The sequence below is a fragment of the Buteo buteo genome, chromosome 8 (genome assembly GCF_964188355.1).
Source record: "Buteo buteo chromosome 8, bButBut1.hap1.1, whole genome shotgun sequence".
Lineage (NCBI taxonomy): Eukaryota > Metazoa > Chordata > Aves > Accipitriformes > Accipitridae > Buteo > Buteo buteo.
In genome coordinates, this window is record NC_134178.1 from 10,330,422 (window position 1) to 10,342,945 (window position 12,524).

Here is a 12,524-nt window from a genome sequence, read left to right on the forward strand (position 1 = left end):
TTACAGTATACCGGGCTTTTTCTTTTTAACTGCCTACACTGAGACTCTTCAGGAGAGAAGAGGTTCATTTCACAAAAGCTTTCCCTGGTATAAATTCACAAACAATAAACATATCTCTGGAGCCTATGATGTGCCAGGCTTGTCTGTTTTTCATCAGCATTGAGTTAGTACATAAAGGAAAACCTCCAGTCCCTTGTCTGTGCATCTATTCAATTTCAGCCCTTATGAAGTGGAAACTATGAGAACCCCTTGTCTAGTACAGGATGTCAATTGTCCTCCAGCACTTTTTCTGTTGGGCAGCTGAGTGGGAGTTCTAAAAAATGAGGTTTAGATTAATGCTAAGATTCAGAAATGCTTATGATGACTAATGCTTCTAACCTAACTGTCAAGTGATGAACAGTAAACAAATTGCCAGAGTCATCTATCTGGCTACTGCAGGGAACTATTCTGAAAGTTTTTGGTCTGGAAACAGGGGCTTTGTGAAAAATAGCCCCTTAGGCTTCTTAAAGCAGTCTTGTTGCTACTGATTTAAGTAGGAAGTCTTGCTTACAGTACAAAGATGCTTCATTAAAATGGATTCCACATTTCTGCCAGACAAGAATCTTTTCATTATTTGATAAATCCAGATGCTTAGTTTGCAATTCCTCCTGAAATCAAGAAGCATATCTACCTAAAAGCATCTAAACATGACAGAAGACAAGACCTGCTTCTGCTTTTAACACAATATGAAGGCACAGACAAAACATTTAAGGATTTCCCACAAGCATTTAAACCTATTACCAGAAAATCTGGCCATGAAAACCAAATTCAACATGATGTAAGTGTTCAAAACACCACAGGTTACTCTGAACTACTCTTAATCTAGCCTTTAATACAAGCACTGAATACTAGTTCTTTTCACTTCCATTCCCATTAATACAGCTAGCCGATAATTTGTCTGGAAACAATTAAATGTTCTATAGAAAAATACCAAAACCATGCCAACACTCCTTTACCTTTTTAAAAATTACAATACAATATGCTTCAGGTGAGGTTAATGGGAACAACTTTTATTTACTACTGATGCTGTCTACTTGATTCGAGGACATTTCATTGTATTCATCTTGGTATGTTCCTTAAAATTCACATAATGTGCTTTCACAAGATTATTGGTTTTACTTTACATATACTCAGGAACAACTAATGCAAAAAAAAGTGAATCTCATTGATAATTGTAAGTATCAGTATCTGATTCCTGTAAGACTAATTCCATAGAATTCTGGAAAAAAACAGATGATCTACCATGCCACACAAAATGAAGACAAGTTGCTAAGACAGATGCACCTCAGTTGATTATAAATATTCTATAAATAGGAAAGTCCCCATGTGTACAGAGACAAAATCAGCATTATGAAATTATTAATATTATATAAATGACAAATTCTTAAGAACTGTGTCTGCAGTAGATATTTAGCATTGATTTGCACCCATGCATGCAGGTCATACTATCTGCCCTTAACTTACATGGTCAGTAAAGCTTGCAGATTATCATCAGCCAGTGGCAACTTAAAGGACTTGCAAATAGTCCTGCACATGCCATGGGGCAGCACTCCACATCTACACAAACAGAAGGAGAGGGGGAGAGATTTACATTAGGTATTTTCCAGATTTACTTCAAGTGAATGTTGCTGTGAACTGGAAAACATGTGAGGAATATCGGGGTGAAGGGTAAAGAAAACAAAGTTTTATGAAATTTTGCTACTACAAAGCCGAGAAACTTGAAGTGTACATGGTGGCCTGTCTCCCCCATGCTGAGGTCTTTAGTGATTCTCTGTGATTCTTTATCTGTGACATCAGAGAACAAAAAGGCCAAATGAGTCATAAAAAGCATCAGCTACAAATCCTTTCTTTTTTCCCTTAAATCACTATTTTTCCCCCTTGATTTAAAATACTGTGTTTTGCCTGTGAACAGGCATCTGATTATGTCACAGAATATTCAGTATAGCAGCTATAATAAAAAGTCCACAAACAAAATGAAAAAGAGACAAAAAGGCTATCCTTTTGTTGTCTACTGTCAAGTGCTGAGAGAGGCTTAACATTACAAATAATATTCTTTGGCTGCAATATATCATTTGCTCAGCAACAAGCAGAAAGTAAGGAGGTTTACAAGCAGAGCTTCCCAAATAATGCTTAGGATAAATAGAGGAAACTTACTTTTCACGGTCATTGTATATAAGCACCGCAGACAGTTGTTCAAAATTCTCAAAGTTATTTTTCTTTAGTTGTTCTTGAGCAGCTGAAAGGAGGGAGTGGAGGTCTATTTCATATTCATCTCTCACACTGTAATAGCGCCCGAGAGTCAAAATTTCATGTTCTGAAAATGCTCCATCAGTGATCCTGACTATCAAATTTCTGTTCACAAAAACAACAGCCTACATTAGTTTTAAGTAAAGGAGTTAAAACCAGTTAATAATCACTAAATTTCAGGGAGGGAAGGATTAAAGTGCACTCATCATAAAATGCTGTATTTAGATCTTTAAAGAATGGATCTACTTAAATTTTAAATCCAGATCTGTTCAAGTAGGTATAATGGAAATTACCCGAGCTCTTAAACTTTTGCACAATGTCCACATTTCCTCAGTAGTTGGCTATAGATACAAAAACACATAATAATGACTGAAGCCTTTTCCCAGAGATGCCATACCGGCATGGAATATTAGCAAAGATTAATTTTATCATTGCATTTATCCAACAAGATAGTGAATTAACAAGGTATTACCCTGTTTTGTTCCTAATTATATTTTGCATTCTGCAGCACACGATTAATTATCTGTAAACACAAAGCATGCATAACAGCTGCATAAAATGGAGAGAGAGAATTAACAACATCAGAGGAGAAGTGGGGCAGAAGATCCCAACAGAGAACAGAATGTTAATCAAGTGTCAAGCCACACTTCACAAAGTATTGTAAAAGCTGGCCCTGATTGGTAACTTTCAGGGTAAAGCTGGGGGAAGGAAAACAGAAATTGGTCACAGAGAGAGAGGGAAGAAAATTACACCCAACTTGTAATCACAAGCCCTCCTGGCAAGAATGGAAGACAGGAGGCACTAGCAAGACCAGTTTATGCTTGGACACTGTCTGCAGAGAATCACGCAGGGAAGAGCCTGGGGTGTGCTCTCCCAAGATTGCGTGTGCTGCTCAGACAAATCAGCCCAACCCAAGAAGAAGAAACGTTCCTGAGATCCGTCTGATGAGCCAGTGCTGGCACTGAATGACGAGTCATTCCTAATATCAACAATTTTTGGTTGGTAATAGAGCTGGAGTGATTTCTGGGTAAGCTCCTGAAGGCACTTGTATATCAGCAAATGGACACAAGCTTTGGAGCTTAAGAACCAGGTCTAGTAATTACAGTTCAGAACAATCTCCCTCTGCTTTATATTGTTGGTAGAGTGGAGGAGAAGGACTAATTTTAAAGACTACATTGTCTTTGCAGTGGGGGTTTTGTTGCCTTCAATGATTACAGAGTTCTTCATATGTCCTGGATGTTGACACAACATAAGGGAAGAAAAACACCAGTAGCAAGGTATTCAAGGAAACCTAGGAGGCTTCCTGCTCTCCTGGAAAAAACTGGCCTGAACTGTAGGTTACCTCACCTACTACAAGGCCTCTTGAAAAACCTGGCTTAGTGTAACTGCATTAGTGTTATGATCCCAAACATCTGCCTCTGGTGAGCTCACGTTCAGGAGGATTTTTTTTTTAACAGCAAGCATCAACATAGGCCTAGGTCCCTCAGTCAAAATTAGATTAATTATATATGATACTGCTGGATAAACTGCACTAAGAGTAAGCTTCACCATAATTGTTGACGCAATTAGACCTGTACCTTGTGGTACCCTTGAGGGTACTGCATCACTGTGATTACATACCGATCTTCAAAAACTAATGGAAGAAATTATTAGTGATGCACAAAGTTTGGACACAAAACTCAAACTGCTGTCTGGAGAACAGTTAAATTCTTGAATGAATCTGATAATGGGTGTCTTAAGATCCACACATGAACTGAAAGCACAGAAACTTAGTACCCTTCCAAATTGCAAAATTTTATCAACAAATATAATCTTTCACTTGCTTCCTCTCAGAGGCTTGTGTGGTCCTGTTCAAATGAAGAGATCTCTTCATAGAATATGATTGCACTTATACAGCTATTCAAAAAAGGATGTTAAACACTGTATAGTGTCTACTTTGACTCAACTGCTGCTTTTTTCATATTAAATAAATCAGAAAGATCCTTTATTTGCAGTGGCAGGAGATAAATATAAGGACAAGACACATTGTTGACAGTAGCAAACCTTATTTGAGGTTATGCAAACTCAATGACCAAAACTTGGTCCATCTATTAATATTATCATTGTCAGTATTATTTTTCCACTTACAGAATATTATTATTTGTTTTGTAGCAGCATTCAGAGATCCAGTCAAAACTGGAGCCTCTTTCCTGGAGCCTGCAGTAATATTACTGCAAACACAAAGAAGAGGACAATACTGCCTGATAAGCCCGGCACTCTAAATGCTTGGGCTGGCAAAGCTGAAAGCATGTAGATAACATCACCCATCTGAATATTTCCACAGACTGGATTTCTATACATGGCACAGATTTTTCCAGTGTCAGGATTTTAAAGGTCTTCTATTTTCTCAAGTCAGTCAGTGACAATCAAAGTCACCAACACCCCCCCCCCCCCAATAAAATTATTGTCTCCTTTGGGAATTAAGGAATATTTTAGTGATCGCTAGGGACTAATGAGCGAGACCCAAGATTCGCAAACAGAATTACATCTAAACTCCTCCTGACAAAAAGAAACAAGCTGCAACATTTGTTCCCACAGCTTAATTATCTTTTGTTTTACTTTTTGTTGTTGTTGTTGTAGAAGAATAAGACAGATTGCAATCTGAATTTGGTAAAGAAAGAAGAAATAATAATTAACAGCTTAAGAGAGCGCTTTCTCAAGCTGAATTGAAGACAGGCATCTTTGTTAAACCCACATGGTTCTTTGTCTCTAACAGCGGTCTTGCAGTAGCTTATGAGAAAAAGCAGTCTGGATAGAATCATGTGATGCACAGGCATCTTAGTTATTTTTTTCTTCTCTTTTTAAGAAAGCTTTCAATAGTTTTAACGATAGCTTAGGTGATAGCTTCAGTGTACGCAATGTATGTATTTCCTGGACGATGAGCCGTAGATTTGGGTTCTGAATGTAGTTAAAGTAAACTGTATAACTACAACTCTGCTTCACTACATCATAATTAGAGGTGTATTTTTAAATGCAGCTCATAGAAAATTACAGAGGTAGAAAGGAAGAAATCTGAACAAGCAAATTCAGAGCACAGTAAAGCTTTAGCTATATTTAAGATAAGAAAAGAGGATTATCATGTTGGTTGAAGCTGTCACAGAGATAATTGCCTGTACTAAAAATAATCATTTGTAGTTAGTTATAATCATGAAATGCCACGACAGATTAAAAATAAACAGTGATGTACACAAGAAAATACAAAACTGAAAGTACATATTCTATTCACAGAAAATTTCTTTGACTTTTCACAGGTGCAAAGAGTGCTCTCATCTTTGTCATTAAAAATGTTTCTTTTGTTCTAAAATAAGATACATGGATAATAAAAAGAAGAGAGCCTTTAGATTACTGGGTATAATATGAATGAACAGAAACAAAATCTACTGTCACTATAAAGCACAGAAGTTAAATGTTCCATAGAGGCAAATTCTTCCTCTGGCAGTGTGAATGCTCCCTGTTAGACCCTCTGCAGTCCCACCACAGGAGGGATATAGACTATTAGCAGGTGCTCAGGCTGGCCCAGGTGAGCATTGAGGCCAAGAAAACATTTAGTAGTGGGTTCCCCTGCTTTCTCTCTTGCTTATGGAGATGGCTACTGCATTTTTGTTGCTGAAACCAAGTGCCTCACTACCATATGACTAGACATATCTTACTCCATGCCACAGAACAGCACCACCCTAAATTAAACAGTTGGGCTGTTCACAGCTGCACAGAATACGACTGTGATTAAATTTACACTCAACTGAGCCTCTTCCTGATAAAATAAAAATCTTTCCCTGCTGTTTAAAAGCACACTCATCCCTTCTAAAAGTATGCTCCACCAATTTTCATCATGCAAATGTTCCAAAACTTTGACCTGCTCTTAGTGCCTATAAGATGATGAAGTTTTACAGGTGATTATTTCATAATTTGAATTAAAACCATAATTATTTGATTTCACACCATTATTGTGCATATAAATTAAAACCCTTTTCCAAGTGCTATAAAGTTTCTCCAGACATACATTAACTTTCAATTTTCTCCCCTTCTTACTCTAGTAATAACATTTTCCCTCTTAATGCAATTAACAATTCAAAATCTTGCTTCTGTTGAGTAAAATACCTGAATCTAGGAATGTTTTGACCAAAAGCTGCCAATAACTATGGCCCCTTTTAGTTTAAATCCTACCTTTTAATAACTTATCTTTCATTTCTGAATACCAGTTTGTTTTCATTTCTCACTACTTCCACTTTGAACTGATGGAAGAACCTTCTGCTGATCTATATCTCTTCCGAGATATTTCAGAAGCAATTTCTGCCTTGGTTAACATTCCTATAGGGATGACATTCCACGTAATATACATCTACTTATATGTTTTAGTTATTATGACAGTTCCTAAATACATAGTGTATTACCACTGTGAAAACCAAATGCTTCTAGGTAAAATTTCCTCCTCTGTTCGACTTCATTAACTTTACCAGTACCCAACACAGTTCATACGCTCAAGTATTCTGGCTGTGGGATAAACTGAAATCAGCTTACATTTGAGCATGATCCTCTTTCAAGTATCTATACATTTCCCATTACCATATCTGGATCATTGCCAGAATCCAGATTTCTACTCCCCCTATGTACGGTAAAATTACTATCCAAGCATTAATTATTGCTCTCGCTACTGCTTTCCAGTCTTTTTTAAAGATGCTTACAACTGCATTCTATAATTTCAATACACCTCAATTCCATGAAGACTCTCTTTATCAATTATTCAAAACCCAAATAACACCATTTTCAGGAGGCAACTCAAACATTCCTTCTTGAATTTCAAAACAACTAATTAATTTTTTTACTCGCAGGGTGGACTTTTCTTTATCCTTCAGTATACATATTACTGCGGGCTTGCCTTTCTTCACAACACCCTATGCCAGCTCCATAAAAGGTAGACAGATTTTAGTTGTGCTTTTCAGCTTACTTGAAACTATCACATTTCTCTTTTTTTCTGGGGCATGGATTCACTTTCTTTTTCACACAGGTCTCCAAGTAAATGCAAAACAAATGTACACCATTTTTCAGCTAACATGTGCAGAAAGCATCAAGAAACAGTCATGCTCTATACATTTTTGGGGAATGTGCCTTCATTAAATATTAAAAAAACAAAATCCCCTGTCTTACCTGAAAGGGTCATACTGAATCACCTTGGTATGCTCAGGGTCAGTGGCTGCAAACACCTGTCTGATTTCTCGGGAACGAGATTCGGTTATGTCTTTCAGTTTCTTAAGGATGACACCAATATCAGCCACGGAGAACTTAACAGAGGAAAGCAAGACATAGATTAGAGAGAAAAGCACTATGCAACCAACTCTGCATGTACCAGCAAGAGTTGTCATGATGCAGGGCAATGCTGAACCACTAAAGTATCATTAGTTTCTTCATTGTCTCACTTCAAATGCATAAATCAACACTGCGGTACGTTTGGAGGAAAGCTTGCTACTGAAAAAAATTGCTTCCTACTGAGAATATAAAAAATTAAACAAAAATCATCACATCATGCACACTCAGAAAGCTTATTCCAGCCATATAAAAGGACATCCACGTTTGCTTCAAACATTGTATTGTTGAAGAAAACGTAGAAACATTTAAAGTACAGTTCTAATAACTTGGTCCTCATTTTATGTTGGTACACCTCACTTAATTCTCAATTAATAAATTTCACCAAATTAAAATTAATCTTTTCACAGTTGGCTCTAATGAACTGCTTCAATAGATATTCTCATTCATATTAGACTATGTTGTCTTATACACTCAGAATTAGCAGATTGGAAATTTGTTAGGAACTGATTTTTCCTGTCATGTAAGAAGAATGCTTATTTCTTCCTAAATAGGCCATTTAAATAAATTTGAGTTTAGATAAACAGAACTGCAACACTAAGGATTCCACCCTATATTCAGATTGTTGTGTTAGAACTCTACAAAAGATTTATTTGCTATACTTCTTTTTAACATAAAACATCTATTTATTTAGTCATTAAATCAGGGTTGACTCCAAGTATGAGTATCTGATATGTCCTTACATCTATCATGCTCTACCTAATTTACAAAGCACAATGAACTGTCTTAAAATAGTTTTCTCCCATTTCTTCCACTAAGCAATGTTTTTTTAACTAGCAATTATTTGAAATTTGGTATGACTGGTATTAAGGACCTAATCACAACAGAGATTGGGCCTCACTCCCAATTATGCTGAAGACTGTCTACAGCTTTGTATCAGTTCAAAGGGATCCAGAAAATGGTATTTGAAGTCTCTATGACACTGCCAGAGCAGTACAAATTGATCCAAGTTTAATTAATACACCAGTGGTTACAGGTAACATGCTTAGATTTAGAGAAGACAATTGCTGCCTACGCCAAAGCTGCAGGTACAGTCCTGGCATGCAATGCCATGCAAGGCAGCGGTGTGGAGCAGCTGGACCAGCAACCAAAACGTTTTAGAGGCAGCAACTTTTTCAGGCCCCTCCCCAAGCTGTTACTGTTTGGGCCATAAGCACACAGCTTTTTGCTGAAAAAGCAAGGAAGAGAGATTGAGGAAAGACTGGGCAGAAGGCATCAATGAGCAGAGTATTTAAAGACGGACAAAGTGTTCTGTCTATTTAAAAACCTGTCTTCTCTACATTATCAAAGCAGTTATTTTTACATCTTTTTTCTAAACTACATATTCCAAACACCTACATAGACATCGAGTATCCGCAGCATGGCAATAACTCTTTACTCGCTTTCCCCCCTTTTCATGTAATTCCTGACATGCTAGTAGTCACAATCTAGTTTTGTTTGATTGTCTTGCTTAAGTCAGAGGTTATGATGTTGAATTCAGTGGAAGTAAAATCAACCTGCATGTTTGTGCTGCAGAAGACTACAAAGTTTGAACACTTGAGACTGTTTCAGTGATGATAAATTAATTTCCAAGGAGGCACAGTGATGCCTTGTTTCAAAGGGTCTTCCCCAAACCTGGATAATACCGCTAGGACTGTGCACAACACACGTTCTGTTTTGCAAGCAAATTTACATTTTCTAAATACATCTTTTTTTTTCCTCAAATTGGAAAAGAAACTAAAAGTGTTGAAAAGGTTTGAGAATTAGATCCTTAAAGTTACTTTCAGTATAGGTAGCAATCAAAATGACAAGACTCAATGATTCTTCTCTCCCCATAACTTAAAAACAATATAATAAATACAATTTTGAAACAGAAAATTAAAACTTTTCAAATATCTCATATGGTATCAAAGAAATGTTTCAATGATAGCAAAATGAATTCCCACCTGCACTATGATTACCAAAGTTTCATCTAAATCAACATAAGCCTATAGACGTGTGGTCAAAATGGCATTTTCCAGAAGAAAAACATTCCATCTGGATTTCTTTCACCAGTTTTCAGAAAACATATTGATGTGCTCCTCTGAAAGGAAACCTCTGTCTATTCAGAAGGAAAATTATTTATTTTCTAATTTTAGAAATAACTGAAAAATAGTCATCTTAAAATTGTTTCCCCTTCTTCAAACCATCTTCCAGCTCTGCTCTTCTCTAATAATTGCTGAAGTTCTTGTGATTTGAGTATGCAATCCCCTGATGAACTGAGGCAAACAAGGTGCATCTTTACTTCTGGAGCTCTATTCAGAGGATGTGAATAAAGCATCTATCATTGGGAGAATAAACCTTTTAATCTACCAGCTGTTTAAAAATCTTAACTGTGCAAAGAACATTTCAAAATTCACTTTCAAGAAGTATTTTTAGTGTTGCTTCTTCCCATTTTGCAGATTTTATTTTGATAAAATACAATCATTCAGTCTGGAAAACTAAGATCTCACCTGTTCGATCCAAGATAATCTATGCAAACAGCAGTTCCAAAGAACATTTACAATCTAATGATGTGTACTGCATTTTGGAGAATAGCTTTGGCTTTGATTCTACCAGGAGGAGAAACAGTCCAGCAGTAGGAAAACATAATGTATATAGCTTTGTATTTTACTGCTTAAAGCATTTAGCAGTTGTAGCATTTTACGTCAACGAGCATTTTGCAGACCTTCCTCATTATTCCGGGGAAGGCAGGTGGTGCTAACTCCACATTAATTTACAAAGAAATCACACCCTTCTGCTATTTTCATTTGAGTGAGAACAGCACGTGTGGCCCAAAGGCAGCACAGGGTCAGGTTGCATCTACCTCTGCCTCAGCAGCACAATGGCATCAAGACTCACAGTCCCTAAAACTGTGCTAGGCCTACTGGTGTCTTGGGAGTCTTGCAGGTTCATTCACTTTGGTGAGCCAGCAGACAGGGAACAATTAAAACTTGCACTAAGAACCTTTGCCCTTCTCCATCCACAAAAGGTCTGGACAAATGGGCAGAGGATAAACGCTCCTGGATATTTTCCCTAGGGGTACTCTCAACAAGCCCATGCAAATGGCAGCTCTGCAGAAGGTCTGCTAAGGGCACCATTCATGCTGCCACGCCACCATGAGCTATCAACCCTATGCACTACCCCAAAGTCCTCACAGCACAGTCTAATCCAAAGGCTGATGTTCAAGATCACACTGACAAAGCAACAATCCAGAAGAAGGATCATGATGCAGAAATGCCTTGGCTCCTGAGCTGATGCATTCTTAAGATGTGTCTCAGAGTGACCGGGTCAGAGCTGCACATAACAGGAATTTCCAAGTATACCAGGGTACATTTATTCAAATATCACAGCACAAACTTCATTGTAAAAAATAAATAAAAAAAAAAATAAAAAATATCTACATTTCTTACCAAACCAACATAAAATCCCACAAAACACTCTGTGACTCTTCTGTGGTTCTCCATCCCTGTATTCTTTCTTTTTTGACCTCTGTGACAATTGTTATAAGACAATCAATTTCCTCCTACTGGATACATTTCTGGCTTTGGTGAATGAGGGCTTCTTTACCAGTCATTTCTGTAATGACTGGTAGCATGAAGTATACATCAGCCGAGGCATGCCAGCTCTCTATTTATTGTTGCTCTGCCCTCTAAAGGCAACACCAAAAGGTAGTGAAACTCAGTACAATCAGTAAGCTTGAATTCCTGACTGTGATATGAATTTCTAATATTACAAGGGAAATGTTTTGGCAGATAAATATGTATGAAGCCAAAAAATCAAATCAGGGAATATAACAGCCTCATCGGTAAGACTCTAAATTGGATGTGCCCTCATCTTGAGTACTGCGCACTGTTCCAGTCTCCACATCTCACAGTTGCCTTGCAAGGACAGAGTAAAAAGGGTGAGACTTGTAATTAGATAGGATTAGGCTGTGGGGGAAGAATGTCTCAGATTTACAAAGTTATGAAGGTGGTGCATAAGGTGAATGGGGATCTTCATGAAACCTCAGAACACTAGAACTGGCCTTGAAACTAGTAGGAGGTTCATTTAAAACAGATAAAAAATACTTACTTCTTTTATCATCTTTTTTTTTTTTTACATAGTAGGCAGTGAACTTTTCAACTTGCTGCCACAGGAAGCTGTGGAAGCAGACAGTATCTGTATGTTCAACAAGGGTTAGATGAATTCAGGGACAAGAGGTCCACAGTCTCAAGAAAGAATAGGCAGGGATATACCTTCTAACAACCTCTAATACAGTAAGAGTGGATGCTGAGAAAGTAGAAGGGGAATGGACAGAGAAGAGTGGCTAGGCTTCTGTGCACTCCCTAGCTAACATCTCCTAAATCCACTGCTAGACAGAGAGTACTGGGCTGTGAACTTTGATGAAGAAACTAGGTATAAATAACTCTGAAAAATATATAGATAAGGTACAGTCCTTAAAGATAACAGAAAATAACAAGAGCCTGCTTCACCTCATTTGCATGCTTCTCCATGTAGTTGAACGTGTACTCATCAGCATCCACCAAAAGAAAGTTGTGACCATGGAAACAAACTTTGGCTCCAACAAACAGATTCTGAGCCTTGAAGTATTCAGATGGCTCACTCTTAAAGAGCTCCTGCCCAGGCTTCTTAATGCGACCTCTCTCCAAGAACTTCCCACCAAGTATCCCTACGGGAATAGAATTGTAAATAATTAATTGTGGCTTTACTTGGGGGAAAAAAACACAAAAGAAAACCCAAAAGACACACCAAACCAGCTGGTTTGTATTTAAATATTAGTTTTCATCACAATACACTCTCCCACCCCCTCTCGTTGCTAAAAGAACTGTCTCTGCCAG

The 12,524-nt window shown here is 37.5% G+C and overlaps 1 protein-coding gene across 1 annotated transcript in view; it reads right to left on the minus strand.

Annotated features, from left to right (window-relative positions):
- EFHC2 (EF-hand domain containing 2) overlaps positions 1-12,524 on the minus strand; it is a 62,388-nt gene that overhangs the window by 8,303 nt on the left and 41,561 nt on the right. The window contains exons 10-13 of the mRNA XM_075034697.1: positions 12,159-12,355; positions 7,471-7,604; positions 2,194-2,391; positions 1,504-1,596 (exon numbers count right to left, since the gene is read on the minus strand). Of these exons, the coding sequence (XP_074890798.1) occupies positions 1,504-1,596; positions 2,194-2,391; positions 7,471-7,604; positions 12,159-12,355 (622 nt within the window). The remainder of the gene's footprint in view (positions 1-1,503; positions 1,597-2,193; positions 2,392-7,470; positions 7,605-12,158; positions 12,356-12,524) is intronic.